Source organism: Monomorium pharaonis, chromosome 2 (genome assembly GCF_013373865.1).
Source record: "Monomorium pharaonis isolate MP-MQ-018 chromosome 2, ASM1337386v2, whole genome shotgun sequence".
NCBI classification, from domain to species: domain Eukaryota; kingdom Metazoa; phylum Arthropoda; class Insecta; order Hymenoptera; family Formicidae; genus Monomorium; species Monomorium pharaonis.
In genome coordinates this window covers 22,287,364-22,308,312 of record NC_050468.1, presented here as the reverse complement: position 1 = coordinate 22,308,312, position 20,949 = coordinate 22,287,364, and the positions used below count along the sequence as shown (strand labels likewise).

Sequence of the window (20,949 nt, the reverse complement as noted above, 5' to 3'; positions counted from 1 at the left end):
TAACGAAAGAATGTTAGTAACTAAAATAAAAGAAATTGAATCTTTATCTATTTCAATATTAATATTAAAGAGAATATAATAAACAAAATATAAATCATATATAAGGCAATCAGGCAGAATGCAAAACAAATTGAAGTAAATAACGGCAGCAACGAGAAAATGATAATTTGTTAAAGACAGACCATCGCATAACAATTCTGCAAATAAAGTACGTAAATTGCAATGCAAAAATAAAGGTTACATCGGTTAATTAAATTGTCGCTCTACAAAAGAATGGTCATAATTTCATGTGTTAATCGCCAGGAAAAGAATAGAAGTAATGATGATTATGATAACCTAAAGAATTAAAATTAAAAGGAGATACCTTAATACTAGATAAAGGCGAATAGTTATACCAAAAGGCATTAAAACTAAAGTAAAGAAAACTAACTATACATATATATATATATATAATATATATAAATTATGATTAATAATACGTAATTACACTTCAAATCTAAGTGTTTTATAGTGTTTTAAAACAAAACATTAAAGTGTTTTATCGAATCAAATATATGAAAATAAAGCAGGATAACTGTTTTATACATCGGATTAAAACATCATAATGTTTTATTATAAAACGTTTAATACGTTTTACATAAATAATACGTTTACTTATGTTTTTAAACATTATATGCACAGAATAGAAAACACTAAAACCGTGTTAAAGTAAAATACTTATAGATAGAAATATCCACCGCTATATACGTGGCGTGTTTTCTTGTAAACAAAATGCACTTGTATAAATAAAAGGAGCTCATCGAGAGCGCGGAAAGTAGTCAGATTTCGCCATCGACATATAATATTAGACTGAAATATGTCATATCTCATTGCGATTCCAGAAAACAGGATTAAAATATTAATGGAACATTAAATTGCCTTAATCTTTTTCTTATGACATAATTAACTATCTAATGAGAAATTAAATCGATTTCATCGTTTTATTGAGCATTGTAAAATAATAATTTAAGTAATTAAATATACAGAAACCACCTTTCTATTCTTTTCTTTAACCTTTCTCTTCAAACATGCTTTTTATTTCACCGGATGCATTTTTGTGATAATCCTTTTATCCAACTTTATGCAATCTATTCAAGTTTCTTTTGTCCTCGCACTCAGTTACTTACGTCTTCCATTACATACACCACATAAAACATATTTCCTTCCCAGAAAAACTCATACAGATGCGTTTTATTCCATACATTATTCGAATTTGTATAAATACACTATGTTCTTGTTTAATTTTCAAGGGGTTTCTTAAGTCCCACGAATTTTTTAATAATTTTGTTTACGATTAAAAAACCACCATTTCTCTTATTCACGTCTTTGTTAAAAAAGGATCAATTCTGGTCTCACGGAGACCAGAATTGGTCTTTTCTTAACATTCTTCTTAAAATCCGTTGAAATTCCAATTGTTTTTTAACAAGTACACAGTTTATTTATATAGTGTGTAAGTAAATAATTTAATAGAATTTATTAAGAATCAAAGTTTTATCAATTGTTTTTATGTAGCGTTAATGTAATAAAAATAAAGTTAACAATTTATTATATTGTAGCGCATCTTGGAGCACGCTCCTTCGAACACAACACTCACGCACTCTCGAGCACTCGTCTGCGCGCGAAATGAACACACGATTTTCCAGAGAAGATAACTTTACTGGTAACTCGCGGTTACAGGAGCAAAGACTCTCGTACACGTCCGCGCGACTTGACGTTCCGAGATATTCTGTTTCTTATTTATTTACAAATAACTAGGCGAAACACTGTTTCCGCGCGCGCTGAACACAGCTGACAGAGGTGATCGATAATATTGATTTTTCTGTCGATTAAAACTTGCGCCCACAACGAGCGTGAAAACTACGCACGCAACAATATTTTTTATTATGTTTATATTTATGTTGATTATTTTGTGTTTTGTATAGATTACAAATAATAGATTATTAAATTTACATTTTAAGTTTCCATTTTAATACAAGAAAAGGAAACAACTTTTTCTATCATACTTTGGAGAGTTCAAATTTACTTTTAGAAAAATTTTATCAGGTCTAATTTTTTATAGCATATTCGTAGCTTATATTATTGCTATATTGATTGATAGTGACATTACAATGTATCATCGTTTGTTTACAAAACTGTCAGGCAAAGTTATTGTTTTAATTTTTATTATAATATCGAAAAGATTATATTAAAGTAATAATCACAGAATCACCGAAATTTATTAATTTACATTTATGTTTTCATATAAAAAACACAAATTAATCGTCAACACATCTGATTAATTTTTTTAATTAATCAAATTTTACAATATATATTTAAAAAAATGTTTCTCTTTTATATCTAAAAAATTGTTATTAAAAGATTATCTTACTTTCATGTCTTTTTTTATTATTATTATGGTTTATTACACAGTTCAATAAAAAATAACATCAGAACGGGTTCAGTCATTTTTGTAGTTCTTTGGATATTGAATATAAATCCGGTTTTGTTACTCCACAATTTTAAGAAATTTACAGTTGAAATTATTTCCACACTTTACATATCATAATTATAATATGACAAAGTATATAAAAAATAGCAGCTTCAGTTATTATTTTTTTGCAACTTTAATTGCAATTTTTTTAATTGTGAAGTGATCGAGCAGTTTAATAATTGAATTTATATCCAGTATTCAAAAAACTGTAGAAAATAACTAATTTAAAAAAATATTTTTTGGTGTACTGTGCCATTTTGTCTTGTTCCTAGAATTTTTATTTCTTATATATTAATAAATAATGCGGATTATTTTATACGTTATATTTTAACTTGATATAGTCTGTAATTAAATACTTACTCAATTAAAATATCAGAATACGAAAATATTGTAAATGAAGTTAGAGTAGCTCAAATTTCCTTGTATTTGCGAGTTATCATGTATTGGGAGGATCCATATCCACATTATAGAGAAGTGATGACGAGTACTTCTCGTAAATCAAAGATGTCACTCCTAATTTACCAAGTTTGACATTAACTATCAAGTATGTGCAACCGACATATGTCATGTTTGTTGGTTGAGAGTTTACCAATATAGTCCAACTCTAAAACTGTTTAACATTATGCACACTATCGACTGAGATCAAACAGGTAATGTGCATTTCGTAGAATATTAATATTTAAATAGGGATATCTGTACCAGTTTAAGTTGACAAGTGTACTTATTGTTGATAATGCTTTGTCGTAAATAGTAAAAGTGGGAGTAGTTATCTATACTGATTGAATCTACTATTCGTAGCCTTGATCAGGTTTTGAAAACAAGCTCCAGTCATTTACATTTCTTTATTAATTTTTATTTAACAGAACACTATATTTCTTACCAATTTATTAGTAAAATCCAAAAAATGGTTTCTTACAAGTATGTACAATAAATAATATTTGTAACAATAATTAATAATAAATAATTGTTAGACGCATTTAATAAATTACTTATTTTTTATGTAAAAGGAAGAAAATGTTATAATAATTATAATGTAGGAATTATTCATAAGAAATTTTGATAATTTTATATTTTTCTGGATTCCTGTCTTTTTGGATTTTTATATAAGTATATGTTGGAAAATAAATTAGATATAGTTATTTACTTTAATTAATTGGATGTTTATAAAGTAAATATTTTGTAAAGCTTTTTTACTACTCACATTAACATCGTGATCGCGTTTGAATAAAAAGAGAAATGCATGAAACTTATACCATGTATTATTTAAAGACAAGAATAATAATAAATAATACTGTTCAACAAAAAATGCGAAAGAATGTAATCTTTTCCGTAATTCTGTAGAAATACAATTTTGTTTATTAAATTGCTTTATAACATCGCAATTTTAAGAATTTTAGGAATTAAGCACAATTTTGTTGCCATATTGTAAAAAGAATTATTTTAATGTATTTTAATATATCATAATATAACTATAATATGTGACATGTTGAAATTTTATTACGATTAAAATTAAATAGTTTTTAGTTCTTAAAAAGAAATTTGTAATACTGATTACAAAATACTTTTGATTAATATTTGAGTTACACATATTTTGTATATAACAAAACCTAGATTAATTATAAATATTCTTTAATTGTAATTATAATTGTAATCAATGAAACAATTTTTCAAGAACTAAGAGTTTTACCAACATACTAAATTTTAATTGTACTAAAATTTCTTTAACACATTTTATAATTACACTAATTAAAATCTATCAAAATTGGAGTTAGAGGAGTTAATTTTTCTAAATATAAACTATTGGTTTATAAAAATAATTTAGTTACATGACAAGTTATGTGAAACAGGAAACTAATACAACTGAAAATTACGTTAAAATTAAAGTAAAAATTATTTTTGAAAAGCATTATTTATATTATCTGTTTATGTTTTAATTGTTTCTTTAATTAAATGGCAAATTTATGTTATGTTTATTTACAAAATATTTTATGTCAAAATTATAAATAAAATTTGCAAAAAATATTTTGAAGAAAAAGTTGCAAGGTATAAAATGCTTTTTTAAATTTTATTTTTATGGTGGTTTTTCGTTGAGCTTTATATAGAGAGACTCAAAAATAGCCAAATTTTTTAGCGTTTAGTATTTTCTATATTTTTTTAGTAGCGTGTACAAAAATGACCCTTTTTGATTATACAACTGCAAATATCTTAAAACATGTGACATATTAAAACAATTTGATAAATAAGATAGCATTTAAAAAATTGAAAGAAATAGTTATTCGTTTTCTTGTTCTCAAAAAACATATCATGTTTTGTTGAACAATATAATATAATAGAAGAATGAGGAAACAGTTTATAACAGAAACATTGATATTCAACAATATTATCGAATATTTCGCTGTATAGAAATATACTTGCAATTTATGTTGCATAATCTAGTGAGTTTTCTTGACTTTATTGTATGTCCTTTGATAGAAATTATAGAACATGTAAAAATTCATTATTAAATTTGCAATAAACAGCAGGCTAACCCAAGTATATACAACTCCGCAATCTAATACAAATTGGTGTAATACATATAACACCAGCACGACGAATTGTGTCTGTAAATAAAATAAATCAGTTATAATAATGTAAATAAAATTAATTTAGTTTAAGCAAATCTCTGATAAATATTGTATTGTACGAATTATATAATGCATATTTGCACTTGTAGTACATATAAAACGAAGAAATATGTAATAACAACTAAAGAAATATTAAATCTTAAAAGAAATTATCACTATTAAATTATTTTTAACTATGCATGTTTTTTCGATACTTTTCGAATCTTATATTAATTTATCATTGTCGGATGCTATTTTTCTTAAAATATTTTTTTAAAATCTAAACAAATTTATGAAACATTTCCCAACATTATTGTTGAAGATTTCATAATTATCAAAAAATTGTTCAAAGTAAAATATAATTAAGATAAAACATTGAATATTTTACATTTAATGTAATTAGTGACGCACTTTGTACTTTCAGTACTTCATTTTTTGGCAATAACTAAACGAAAGCGGCAATTTGTTAAAATTTTTTTAAGACGTTTTGATTATAAACAACATTTTGCATAAATAATTAGTAAAATTGTGTATAATTGAATAGTTTCAATTATCAGAATCAAATATAAAACAATTCGATCAGGGAAAGAATTACACAACGTGAAAAATATGTACAATATGTATATATGTAAAAGAAAATTAAGAGAATTTACCATTTGTAGTATAGTTATCCATCGTTTCACAGGTGCGACAGTTTTTTGAATATTCGGTCCACAGGCCGCTAAGTAGTAATACGTGTACATTACCGTATGTACGAAGCAGTTAGTGAAGGTAAGAAGTGTAAAGGAAATAACTGCGTAATATCTTGTACCAAACCACGCCAAAAGTAAAGTAGATACATGATGATACAAATGCAAACCGGATACTTGATTATTCTTCTTCCTTAATACAAATACGACTGTGTCGGCGTAATCCAATATTTTTAGCAGAAAGAAATACCAGCAACATCTGGTTATCTGCAATAAGATTTAGATATTTTATAAAATCAATACGAATAATAATACATAAAATTAACAGCATTTATAATTACATTGCCATCAGAATTTGCGAATATACAGGAATATATTATAAATAAATACTTATTACTAATGTTTGAAACAAAAATACAATATTTTATTGACCTAGTTAAATAGTTAAAAAATATATTGGCTTTTGTATGTAGGCTTTTTTTACATTACACTTTTTTGTAAAAAATTTACACAATGTGATATAACCTTGAGAAAATACTGTTTAGATATATGTACACGTACATAAGAAATTTTCTTCGAGGAATCTTATATTTTAAATTTAGTTATTTGGATGGTTAAATTAGCATAAACAAACTTAAAATAATTAATTTAAGACTTATTGCTGGTTTTGAATCAAATACAAAAAAAAAATCTTTTTGAATGCAATTATACTGTAATCCTAATTTTTGCTGATTGCTATGTAACTATTACATATATTTTTCCACGGATGGCAAATGAGCAAAAAGAACATAAAAATAATTACATATTTAGAAATATAACAAAAAAACTAATGTTTACAAACGTTTTGTAAGCATAAGGCTAAATGTGATAAGTGTCTGAAAATTTTCCGACGGAACTGTATGCACGCATTCAATATCTTAAGATTATATAAAACTTAAATAAAATATATGCTGTTAACAGAAAATTTTTTATTTTTTGTTTTCTTTGTTTAATTTATTCTTTTATTTTCCAGCAAAACAATCAAAAGCTTTATTACTTTATTATTTTGACAAAAATGTAATTCTAAAAATGAAATTAATACAAAGAAGATTGTAAAAAAGTATTAAAATGTTTTCAATATTAAACTTATAAAGAAGTACCTTCTAATGGCATATATTTTTTTCCTAAAAAAGGTTTATGTATAAATCATTACCCTCATTGGAATATCATTGTAGGAGTAATCAAAATCAGGACAAATTAAATTAGTTGAGAATAAACCAGCGTCAATATGATCATACATTAACCACGCATTTGCAAAAATTTGGACGATATTATACAGTTTCATAAATGTTTTCAATGTGTATGGTGGTCTATTCTTCATGAATTTAGGCCCATAACTGAGCACGAAGTACAGATATGCCAATACTATTAGTGGTACTGAATAGGAAGAAGCAATTAACGGTAGATTAACCACTCGTGGATCTGAAAACCGAATTAGCATTGAAACATTTTTGAACACACATATGTGTTAGCATTTGAAACACATTTTATTAAGCAAAAAAAAACAGAAACATTATTACCACTAAAAATTGTAAATTGTTAGTGAATCTCGAATTGTTGCACTATAGTTATTAGTTTAAGAAGTTTCTATTCAAACTTTTAAATAATAATTTGAACTCACCGAGTTGTTGTGTCCAATGATAAGATATATTTTGTAAGAAACTCATGATTGTACTATATCAGTTTTACGAATCGCTATTTTTATTATACTACAAAATATCACCGTTTAACTAGTATAATTCATTTATCTTACTTCACAGAGTAACCGTATTAAGGTGACGATCGGAACCGATTGTGCGCACTCATATAGTACGCACAGTTATTTGACACGAGCTGTTATTGTATTTATATCATGAGTTACCTTGCACTTTGCTCTTGATTCCATAGAGTACAATCTTCCTACAACGTGACCTCGTGACTTCGCTGTACATTAGGCATTAAGTGCCATATAATGGCTATATGTTAATTATAATCGATTGCAATAATGCAATCTTAATTTCAATTAGTATGATAATTTATAAAAATGATATTCGGGGGTAATTAAAAAAAAGAACAGGTTTTATTTTAAATATAACTTAAAAGTTGAATTTTTTGTGATTAAAATTTTGTTCTATAAACTCTAAATTGCTAAAGAAGCTTGTATTATTATATCATAATTATCTTGTTTTCAATTTATAAATTAACAAACTTTTGCTGCATAATAATATAAGCAATACTAAACAGGCTATGATTTATTCGAATTACTTTATGTAAGTAATTATATTGACAAATTTAATTCTGTATACAATTTAATTATGAAAAAAATAATATATTTTTACTAGTTTATTGTTTAAAGTGTATTTATGCTTAATTTTTTCATATTTAGCTTTTACTTTAGCCATAAGCTTTATAAAAATTGTATATATTATACATAAATATTAAACTTGATATAACCATTATTTATTTACAAATGTTTTTAAGTTTATATTATATGTTATTAAATGTTTATATTAAATGTTATTACATGAAAGAAATTTACATTAAATTTATTTTTGAATAATAAAACATGTATTGGGATGATTCCAATTATTATTTAAAAAACGATACATTTAAACTAAACTATATTAATTTTACATTGTACTTGATAAAATAATATAAGCGTTTTTACCATTGCTGGAAGCAATTTGCAAACTTCTTTTTCTCAGTTGTTTGTTTAGCATCTTTTGCTATTTTGTCGAAATCTCGACAACATTAACAAATATTTTATTTTTTTGTTGTATTTTTATCTCAGGAATAAGAGTTAGTTGCACAGAACTTACTAAGAATGACAAGAGTATAGGAAGACACAGCTATTACTTTTTTGTCAAAACCTATTGAACATAAAGTTTGTTTTTACGCGTTGTCATAATTCAGATACCAGTTTCTAACAAAGAACATGACATATCTTTTTCGACTTCTCCTTGTTTTCTCGATTTGTTTTCTACTTATTTCTTAAGATAAATACGCAACAGAAAAGATTTCTAGTTGAAATTTAAAATTGTAGAAGACACTAATTATTATTCAGAAAGACAAGTTTCAAAATTGCTTTCGGTATGAAAATTTCTTAGATAAGTATATAAAGTTAAGAGAAACTAATTTATAAATTGACTTGAGTCGTAATTGATTCCGTTTTATTTATATTTATAATTCATTTCGAGGAACTTTTAGAAATTTTTCTTGAATTGATTTTGATATACAAATTTTATTAAGAGAAAATTTATCAACGTTAAATATAATTATTAATTACTAGTTATAATTATTACATCATTCTAATCATGCAAAAGCAACATAATGAATCTACACGTTAAAAATTCTTTTAGTGATGATATTCTTGATTTTTTTTAGAAATACTTTTTAAATATTATAAGAATTTTTTTTTTTAATTATAAGATATTAAAATGTTAAAGAAATAAAAATATTTAATATTTTTATTTAAGAAATTTATGTTGTAAATGATATAAATAATTATTACAAAAAATTAGTTTTTAATTGCAAATTGACTAAAGTATTAGAACACAAGCTTTGCTTAATTATTACTTTGGTAATACGATGTTACTTCTTTACAAAGGACTTTTATATAATGCAATATTAAATTCTAAATTATGTTGTAACTTTTCAAACAAATATAATAAAGAATACTTATTTTACTTTAAAAGTGTGCTTGTAAAATATTAAAAGTTATACTTATTTTGATATAAAATTATAAATATTTTATCATGCAAATGTAACCATTTTATGTTTTTTCTTTTAAAACATCTTATAGACAAAGTACTATTCAATTAAAAAATATATGAGAAAATATGAGATATAGTAATCGGATTAACTTCTCCATTTAACTAAAATTGTATTTATCTAAACGTAATCTTTAGAGGGTCAAAATTTAAAGTTTCTAATTTTTGATGTCGACTTTTGAAAAATATCAAATAATAATTTTGAAGTTGTCGGTTAAATAAAAAGTTTTTTTCTATACTTTTTGCATAAAGTATAACAATTGTTTTCAATTTTGTATGCTAAATTCAAATCTGAATTAAATATTAATGATAATATTTTAATTGCGCAAAAGAGTTAAAATAATTAAAATTATTTAATAGTTTCTTTTTAAACATAAACATTTAGTTTATATATATATTCTTCTGAAAGATAAGTGCTACTATTGGAAAAATTATCAACAAAATTATCAATAAAAATTAAAATAAATATTGTAAAAGAAATGAGGATTGAAACTTTTGTCATCAGTAACAAAGAATAAAAGGATCTTCAAGTATTCTCTTATTCCAAAAGAAAATTAATAATTAAAAAATTAAAATTGAATTATTTTAATCCCAGATGATATCGAAAACTAAAAGTTTAAACATATATAAATTGTAATACAGATTATATTTAGTTAAATACAATTTTAGTTAGGGAAGTGATTTGTGAGATGATGTGAAATGATCCATATATATATATTTCGTGTAATACAAAATGTATAATATTTTGCATAATGCAGAGCGAAACATAAAACATTAATAAAATGTTCTAAGCGATGTATATGTATATATCACATTTCAAGCTTTTGTTTTTTACCTATATTAGCAGTATTATGTATTTTTAGATGATTTTATATACATTTGTAGAATCTGTTTAAGACAAAAGATTTATTATCAAGTTTTATGAAGAAACTGAGACTGTGATACTCATAAAAAACATTTATAAAATTATATAATGTCATCTAAATGGGAAATATGTTGTTAATGAATGTCATGATCCTTATATATGTATTTATTAAATCTATTACATTCTTTTTTTATTTAAGGATGTTATTAAAAATTTGCAAATTTTCTATGTCGCGAAGCTTTTGTAGAGTAAAACAAAATATAATAAACATAGAATACAAATTAGTAGAAATTTGATATGCAGTCGAGTAATGGTCAATTGTTTGTTCTTCACTCTAAAAATTTGAATGCATATTTGTAATATACTTAATTTATTTTATTTCTGCGATTGAAAGTTATTTGGAAAGACATCTCTTTTAATTCTTCTAAATTCACTCCGTTGTAAAAAAAGATTTATCTATATAAATCTATTTAGAAAAAATTTTATTTTGCTAGAAAATTTGTGAACTTATAATAACATGTTAACTATGATTTAAGAATGAGAAGAATGTGCTTATTCAACAACTATATTTATTAGCTATTTGTGAATACTAAGAAAATAATATTATGAGTATCATTAAATTCACTGCTTCTGTATATTTAATGACCGTTTTCGATGAAACTGTTCATTTAATATACATTACGTCAATCAATTTAATGACGTATTCGATTTTGTGAATGCATTCACTTTTTTTACATTTACTAGATATTACAATCGCGTGAAAATTTTCACGCTTCCTTCACGTGGTCTCAGCAAATAATACTTTGTACTTTATGACAAAGTTCACTACTGCGTTTTTATTTTATCGGTGACATATTTTAAAAGAACCAACGACAATAATAACTCAGAAAGTACATGTTTTTATTTATTTTTCTAAGCATTTGTTTTTGTCAAACTTATTATTTTTAATCAAAATGTTTATCACATGTTGCAAAATTTACTGAAGATATTATGCATTACAATTAAATCTTATTATTAGTTGTAATGCAGTAATTCTTTTTATCACAGTTACATACAATTTTAAATGATTTGTTTAATTTTTTAATAGGTCTTTTAGAAGGATAGTTGTTTTCTTTATTTTTAATATTTATTTTAAAAATGTATTAGTGAAACTGTAATCGCTTACAATTAGTATTCGCTAAAATGGAAAAGAACCAATTATTATATCCACATATTAATATTTTTATATGATTTTGGAAGATTGTGTTGCACAAAGATTTTTTAAAACAAACTGCGCGTATTTTTTATGACTTGAGATTATTTTATTAAGTTACCATTTTTTGCGAATAATTGAATTTTCATATATTAACAAAAAAATTATTACAAATATCAAATTAGAGGTAAAAAATATTTAATCTTGACACGCGAATAGATGTTATTCACAAATAAAAATATATTTTCTACGTATTTCTCGCTCATTTGATACACACACTAATTGCTGAAATTACTTAATAACAACATTAAGATTGGTATTATCACAAATGTTGTAAATATGAAATGAATTGGATTTGCAAATGCATTCTTTTGTTAGATGTTATATATATATATGTACAGGATGTCCCAAAACATGTGGGTCAACGCTCGTAAAAAAGTAGAAGGGATCGAGATGAACAAAAGTCCAATAATGTCTTTGGTTAGGTCTTGGGTTAGGTCCACCAATAATCAAGGTATTAATTTTTTAAATTGTGCGAATAAAAGCGCGGCGAGGGCAGAATTCGATCTGCTCGAGCCATAACATGGAAGAAAAAATTTATCGTGAATGTATGATAAGCTTTCATTAACTTACTGTTCATAATTACGATAGAAATTAATTAGATTATTTGCAGATTCCATACGTTAATATCTCGATTATTGGTGGACCTAACCCAAGGCAATATTGGACTTTTATGTTTATCTCAATCATCCCTTCTATCTTTTTACGAGCGTTGACCCACATGTTTTGAGACACCCTATATATCGATCACTTTGTACTTGATACTTTATACGCAATGATACAGAATCAAGCTAGTATACTGAGTCCAAAATATATATATTTAAATTATTTGTTTTTTTTTAATCTCAATATTGATTATTATATAATTGTACGATTTGTTAACCTTATTTGCAATAACAATACAATTGTTGTAAATTTAATTAATAATTGGATTTAATATTTTACGTACATGTATATATAAGAAATGTGATATTGACTGATAGCGTGATTACGCATTATCGTAACTTAATATAAGTGGTAAGTGCGAAAAAAATTTAATTTGTTAAAAGTATGACGTTAATATCCCGGATATTTAACAGTAGTAACGTGTGATTTCGCAAAATCCATTATGTGCAAATCTACTTAATGAAATTCTCAATATCAACGGAAGTACACTTGACATAAAAAAAAAAAATTATAATTTATCTCTTTGTCATCATAGCATTCTTATTACGTGTTACTATTTTTATATTACATATTTGTAAAACAGAATTAAATCGAAAAAAGTCAAGTAGTTAATATAAAGCGGTTTTGTAAGTATTTACATTTTTACGTGTCAATTAAAACTCTTTTTATTTTGAAACGAACAAGATACATGTATTACTTAATATTTATTGAAAAGGATATTATGTGACTCTATGTGAGAACGACGAATTCATAAGTGACAAGTTGCGAGTTTGAGCCTACATCCCGTATGTAGAGATTTTTAATCGCTTTTAAAATCTTTACTGCTTAGGGGAAGCACACACATGATAAACCTTTTATGCTGTAGTGCATGGGTTTTAAACATCACCTCTTTATTATTATAATATCTATTGAAAATATTGACTAAATAAACATATTAAAGTGAGAATTTTACACTTAAAAAAAAAGTCTTGTTGAATTAATTTGAAATCTGGTAGGTTAAATGAATTTCCAATTAATTCGACAAGACACTTTTTTCAGTGTATTCTCACGATAATTGTAGATATATAATGTACATTTTATTGACATATTTAATCAAGCAAATTGTTTGTCGTAAAATATGTCATAAGGTCGCAAATTAAAAAAATGGCTTATTGAGATCAACAAACATTTAAAATTATAATTTATTAAATGAAACAAATTAAATTAATTTTTGCATCAAATTGTAATAATTGTAATAACAGAATATGTGTATTACATCACAATGTATGTACAAATAATGTTATATTTATTAGAACGTCTCGATTATTTCTTAATTAACACGCCTACTGTTCTATTAAAATTCTTTTAACGAACATTGCTATGACTTCTCTTCGTCTATTAATCTCGTTAAGCGTTACATATTAATGTTGCTAATTCTCAATTATTACTACTTCCACTTTCTCCTCTGTAATATGAAAAGCACTATTCACGAATTCTTTATTAATTCAGTTGTAATGCATTATGATTTGTATAATGACTGTGCGAATGTTTGCAGCATACACGGAAATGCATACGCTACTAGACAGTAACACGATGTATGACGATAATACGAGCCGCGCGCGCTACGAATTCGAATGGCCATTATGTTACTTCGTTACAGCATCACTCTGTGTGCTGAACCGGCCGATCTCGGCCGCCGTGCTGCAACGGTAACAGCTCCGTTTCGGTCGTGCATACGTTCACCGTGTGTGCACATGTACTCCAAGATCTAATGTCGCTTTCGTGCCGCGATAAAGTGCCAAATAAATGCGCGAAATAATCCCGGATTTCTCAGTAGATTTGATATTAAACTCATCATTTCTACGTTCCTTCCTGTGTATAAGACGCGCGTATTCTCCTCGGCACGCGGGCGGCGTGTGGCTTCTCGTGGATCTTTAATGATACAAGCTCCATTGAACGTCGCGAGGAGGTACGCTAATTATGTTAACAATAAATATTACGTAGCGGAATGCTCTCCCTTTCTCTCCCCTCCTTCCTCCTTTCTTCACTTTCCTCCTCTCTTTTCTTCTCTGGCCCGACGATGTCGTTATACACGAGCTTTGTAATAATCCGCTTGGCGGAAGCTCGGAGTTTATACTCGGTATACGCGTATGTGCTCTACCGGTACCCTTCACCAGTCCACGTGCATTTCGCTACTTTATGCGCATATAAGTGGTAGATAACAAACGATGGGTCGGGTCCACCGTTATTCTGTATCGTGATTCTGCCATCTGTATTATTCACCATTCACGATTTCCGTTGCTTTCTTTCGCGTTGTCACTATCATTTATTTTCAACAAAATACGAGTCAGAAAGCAGGAGTAAAATTTTCCAAATTACTAAAAAAAGAAAAAAATATTTGAAAAATATTGAAGTATAATAAGATCAGTTTGTTATATGTATAACAGATAATTATGTTTTGCTACCTAAAAAGTATCGAAGTCTTGTAATATATTAAAAAAATATCTTATTAAAAATATTTTTAAGATATTTTGAGATGTCCAAAATACATCTTAAAAGATATTTGTTTTTTAGATTTCTGAAAGATATCTTCAATACATTTTTACAGATATTTAAAATAATAAAATGTTGCATAAAATATCTTTTAGATCGCTAAAAGATATCTTTTCGAAAAAATATAAAACAAGACATAGCAAGATTTCTTTTGGAAATTTCAATACACAGTAAAATCTTTTAAAAATGTATTAAATATATTTTCTTATTTATATGAGTATATTTTTTGCGATGTGTTCAATATTTTTTATATCAAAACTGAAAATTATCTTTGATTGACATTTTAAACAATGATAAAAAAAAAAATGAAAATAAAATTTTAAAAATTAGAATATTTTTTGAGTACATTTCTAAAGATATTACTTTGCTACTCGTTTTCAGCAACTTTATAATTTACAAATTATACAGCTTTTGAAAGTTTTTATACATTTGATGTATCTTTTTATAAGGTCTTTTCTGAAAAATTGATCCGATGAATTGTTCTCTCTCTCTCTCTCTCTCTCTTTCTCTCTCTCTCTCTCTCTCTCTCTCTCTCTCTTTCTCTCTGTCTCTTTTATTTTTCTTCATTAGTGATATGATTAGAAAGAAAAGTTAAATCTTTTTATAATATATGTATACGAGGTTTATCAAAATCTATCTGAGATATTGAAAAATCTTTTAATCCTTTTTTTATTATCTTTTTTATTGTAAGTATTCTTGCCAGATTAAATTATCAATAAGGTCTTTTTTTCTTTTGCTATAATGCGACAGTGAAAATATTGAAAGCATAACAAACGTTCATTATCTTCATGAAAATATGCGTGGAATGTCCCGTAGAGATTATTGAGTGTTGTAGACCATGTTGTAGACTTATTAAGTCTATAGAGACTCGAAGTTATCGTATGATTTTGTGAATGTTAATATCAGAATAATTAAAGAAAAGCACAAATTATGAAGTTAAATTTATATAAAACCTATAAAGTAAAATAAAATGCCTGTTAACTTCCTCTTCTCTCAAATTAATAAAACAAATAAATTGTTTAATGTTTGGAAAAAGGTAATATAATTGTATAAAATAAATTAATATTATAGATTGTTATAATAAAAGAACTATTATTTAAATATTATTAAATTTTATTTTATTAAAAAGTTAAAAATTTCAAGAAGTTTTTAAGAAAATTAAAACACATTAATCATTGCAAATGGAATAAATCAATAAAGTTACCTCATGAAAGCATATCTTTGAAAACTCTTTTTGAATAATTTATAAATTATAATTTATTGTTTATTTTATTTATAGATACGTGTATTATAAATGTTTACTGTTTTCGATTTTTTATCAATTTATCGTTTAACTTGCGACGTTTACGTCGAATTTAACCGAGAAAAGTAACTAGAAGTTTGCTCGCCATACATACTTTTGAGATAAGTACTAAGACGATAACGAAAACTTTGCTACTAAGGAGCAACTCAAACTGCGACTGGAAAAGTTGCCACGATGTTGCTGGAAGGATATATTTAGCATAGCTAATCGAGTTCTTCCGTAATCGATTGCGAAATGAGCAGTTTAAAGTCTGTAAAAAGGTAGATTTTTTTGTTTTATAAACTATATTTTTATACATGCTGATTATATTATTATTCGTCACGATGAAAGAGCCCAAGAGTTAGTAACGAAGTGTAATTAATTATATGTCACAGGAATAAATTTAAAAATATTCTATATTATTGCACGCAATTCTGCTTTATTTTCTACACTCGGAGAAATATTTCTATTGCTAAACCATTCAGACTCCGGCAGTCGCCCGGAAAGTGAAAGACTCGAGTTCGATTTCCGGTTCAATCGCTCATACCGAAATTTGTCTCGCGCTGACGTATTTATTAAATCTGTTTTTTGAATGCGCGCGCGCGCGCGCTTTACTCGATAATGATTAAAAGAAGTCTTAAATTACAGAGTGATATTTTTTACCGGTTTGTGTTTGTTTTCTTATTCTGCCCTCTAAATCTCTCTAGTCGCGGCGAGAACACTGCTTTCGAGCGTAATTTACACCGGGGAGTCGGTCGAGCGTCGTTGTCGTCGTCGTCGTCGTCGTCGTCGTGTATCGACGAGAGGGCGAGTTCCGAGGGCTGTCGCCGACAAGCCCGTTTACGTCCTCGAGATTGCACGAGTCGGATTTTCCCCTCGCAGGTCGTTTTTCGCCCGTGCACAGCGACGTGCTGCTTTTTTAAGGCGACCCGACATTCTTTTTTATCTTTTTTTTTTTTGCGAATCGCCAGGTAGAAAAAGAGGTCGTCCGGTAGATTGAGCTTGCCCACGCTTCAACGTGAACATCCATATTCTTCAGTTGGGTCCTTGTTTGTACCGTAAACCGCGTGCACGGGATATCAGGCAGCATTTGGCGAAAACGCGAAGACGTCAATAAGTTTCTCGCGTATCGAGGTTTAATTGAACATCACGTCTCTCTGAGTGCACAATAGAAGTCTCGACATCAAACGCTTACGTCTCAACTGTTTCTTGATACGGAAATAAAGGAAAACCGTAACTCTTTTGGAAGTCTCTTTTTTCACCAAGGTATGCAGACAAAGAGGATTATTGTCATTTGTCCTTTAAGTGTATCTTGCTTATCTCATATTTGCGGCAATATTTTCGGAACCGGTGTCGTCAAAGGGATTGAACGGCCGATCGCAATTCGCAACGCGGCTCTATTTATCAGAGATGCCCGGACGGCCGTGTAATTTCGTCGATACGTCGTCGCCGCAATGAAGTTTCCCTCGCGACATATAACTACCAGTGCAACATTAATGGGACGGTCTTCCCGTCATGGAAGCGTAGCGGTGCGGCGCGGCGCGGCGTGACAGAATGGCAGAAGCATGGAAGAAAAGGCGGAATTCCGGTGCGAGCCGGAATCCGGCGATAATTTGTCGCGGGATTACCATCGTCGTCCGACGGCGCGTGAAATAATAGTATGCTCATAGTTTAATATGAAATAAATCCAGGATGCATATATTCGTGCCACATATTTTTATTTTTTCCTTTCGACGACGCATCGGACAGGAGAGATAGTACCAGCGCCGCGCGGAATCCACGTAATATTACGATTTACTACGTTTTAATGTATTTTTGTTAAGCTTGAGCGAGTTAAACAGATAGCGTGATTCGTGATTGCAGCCGGTTGCTATGACCCTATTACTCATGTGTGCGTTTTCTTTCTCGAACACAACGATGAACAGCCAGATTAAAAATGTAATGAGCAAACACACAGAATTTCTGAAATGTGAGAAGCTGTGAGAAAATTTAGTTTTACAATTACAGTTCGTATTATGACTACATATTTATGTTATAAATTATGACAACAATTAATATGCGCGATAAATTGTGTAATTTGATAGTACAAGTCAATAAGTTGAGTTTTATTAATTTTGTAACACGTTATACATATATTCGAAATGCTTTATATAGATATGAATCTGTAGGGGTAAGTTTTTACTTTTGTGGAATAATTAATTAGGCCGCAATTTCTTGATGACCAATTAATAAAACACGCGCAATCTCCAGATAGGGCTTTTTCGAGATTAGGGTTTAAATTACGACTCAGGGTCGAGAAAAGAAGTCTTGATAAAACCATCAAAAGTAGGTAAAGAGCCCGTAGGCTCGGCCCTTGGCGAAAGGAGGAGCGAAACTGCATCTCTGCGGGTGAGCCGACCGAAACAGTGGCTCGAATCCTCCGCGCAAAGAGGGATGAGCAGGTTTGTGGCGTTTGCGCCGGCGGTCGTTGAGGAAAGGGTGCGTTGAGGAAAGGGGGTGGCTGGCCCAAGTGGTAGGGATGAACGTATAGGTGGTGGTGTACAACCGGGTGGGGGTGGATAGGGAAAGGCGTGGAATTGGCGGAGACAGTCAGTGGCCCGCCGCGCGCCACAACGACGGCCGGACATCGACGTTGACTCTTTCCACTTGCCGAGCGCGTCGTCCGATAAGATTCCTTTTCCACTTGTTTCGCCGTCGCTGGTGATCTCATCGCCACGCGCGAAAAGATCGTCTCTCCAGTCGCAAAAGCGTGAATTCGTCGACTGCGTCGCCCTTTCATCTGTCGCTTACTTCTGGAGTATTTTTTGTGGTTCGTGGTACACGATTTGTCAATTGCTGGCAGACAAGGATTTCTGAGTGGCGACGTGACCGGAAATGGTCTTATGGTGTGACGTGGATCGATTGGACACCAACATCTCGTCCAGGATCTTTTAGCTTCGACGAAGCATATCTCGTTTAATGCTCTATTTTGTTGTCTTGAGCGACAATGTTTGTTCAGTCGAGTGTGCTGGAGAGGCGTTCTTGGATCGTGTTGCGCCCCGTGATTAGTGTGGATAATTCGTCTAATGTGTGCTGAGTTTTGTGCTGAGACGATATCGATGAGTGGACACGTAATTGAAACGGCGCTGGTACTTTTTTGCGTGAACTTGCATTACTTCTAAAGCCGAAAATTTTTTTTCTAAAATTGAAATAAAATTAACATAATTATCAAGATGCTTTATCTTTGAAAGCAGATGGATTTTTGTATGATAACAAGGGATCAAGTGAATAACATTTGATATAAATTAATTTATTATCGGTTTGAGTCGTAATGAAAGTCTGCATGCAAAAAAGGTATCTTGTTCGCGAGTGAATTTACATGTGTGCAAAAGTTTCATGGTTTTGTTTTTTTGTCGATTACAGATTATATAGATCCGCTGAACATTCCCGCTGAACGATTCTTTGAATTTCGGGACTCGATCTTACGGCGGGCCGGATTAATCATAGTGATAACAGTGCGAAAATAAGGGAGTGTTGATTTTTATTCGTACGCAATACACCTATTTGGATAACGAGCGCAGGGGCGCTGATTTTCTCGCTGATAATTGGCGTCACGTGACACGCGTGTGACACGAGAAAACGCCAAAAGGAAGGTAACGTAAACGGAAAGGTGGAGCGCGTAAGAGGAGAATTTTTCCTTCGTCGCGACGGTTTATCCCGCACGATTTTTGCATATGCAAAACGCTGAGTCACTGAAGTTGCTGGCAATTGCTCTGAGATGAGAAATGAGGTATCGCGTAAATTGAAACGTGAAACGCCATAATTTTCCAATCCTACGATCATGGTTAGTCATCACACTTGTCAAATTGAAGGAAATACTTTTATATATATACATGCTTTGTGATTTATTATAATTACCAATATGTAGGTAATTATATATTATCTGCACAGAAAAAATTAATCTCAAATCTACAATCATATCTTACATGTAAGCAAAAATATAAAATCTTAAAGAATTTGATAATTTTTTGCAAATACATAACTTATTCACATAAAGAAATTTTGCATAATTTTATCAAGAAAATTATATTTATTTCCATTGAAAAATAATTTTTATGAGTAAAAAGGAAAAATATCAGACAAGTAATAATAACATCTTCAAACATACATTTTTCACACGTTGCGTTCTTTAGATGGGGCGGTTATAAAATTGTAATAAAAATAAAACATTTTACTAAAATTTAAAATTATCAAATTTTTTAAAAAAGATTTTTATATTCTTGTTTGTATACGAAACAATAATTGAATTGCTACTAATTTTTCTTCTATATTTCGGTATCTACAGAAGGGAAAAGAGAGCCATTCTATAAGAATGTAAAACTTTATATTTTTTATAAATATCTTGTTAAATGTAAAATAAAAAATAATACTGAAAGAGATGAGATACATAAATGAAAAAATATAGTGGATGTATCAATAATATGAAATAAAAATAATCTTTTATAATTTTTACTATACTATTTAATCTAAAGTGATTCTTATTGTGTACAATTAAAATCTGAAATTCAATTTGTATAAACGATTTAGCATTATGCATAAAAATAATAATTTAATTTAGGTATAATGGTTTTGTAGAGGGCATCTCCAAGTTGCGCAAAAATCAATAAAGTGCAATTGCATTCGTATAACTGTTCGATATTAGTTGGACCTTGCAGATCTCTCTCCATACAGTTTCATTTCCATTTAACGTGCCCGAGTTAACTATTGTTGCGCGTTACTGCCGT

At 28.6% G+C, this 20,949-nt stretch overlaps 3 protein-coding genes across 12 annotated transcripts in view; 2 read left to right on the top strand and 1 right to left on the bottom strand.

Annotated features, from left to right (window-relative positions):
- The window catches only part of LOC105834482, a 289,072-nt gene that overhangs the window by 174,946 nt on the left and 93,177 nt on the right, over window positions 1–20,949 (top strand). The gene's annotated exons all lie outside the window — the stretch shown is intronic.
- LOC105840549 (elongation of very long chain fatty acids protein AAEL008004) lies at window positions 4,584–7,859 on the bottom strand. The gene is made up of 4 exons (XM_012687508.3): window positions 7,462–7,859; window positions 6,994–7,262; window positions 5,766–6,068; window positions 4,584–5,109 (listed from the first exon to the last, which is right to left on the bottom strand). The coding sequence occupies exons 1-4, from the start codon at window positions 7,505–7,507 to the stop codon at window positions 4,942–4,944; spliced, it is 786 nt and encodes a 261-aa protein (XP_012542962.1). The 5' UTR covers window positions 7,508–7,859; the 3' UTR covers window positions 4,584–4,941.
- LOC105834480 (disks large 1 tumor suppressor protein) overlaps window positions 17,880–20,949 on the top strand; it is a 401,711-nt gene continuing 398,641 nt past the window's right edge. For 2 of the 10 annotated variants that reach the window (XM_036283264.1, XM_036283263.1), the window contains exon 1: window positions 17,888–19,818. The gene's annotated coding sequence lies outside the window, so the exon portion shown is untranslated. Of the gene's footprint in view, window positions 19,819–20,949 lie in introns of all 10 variants that reach the window. The other 8 variants (XM_036283268.1, XM_036283265.1, XM_036283261.1 and 5 more) reach the window with 7 other exon arrangements.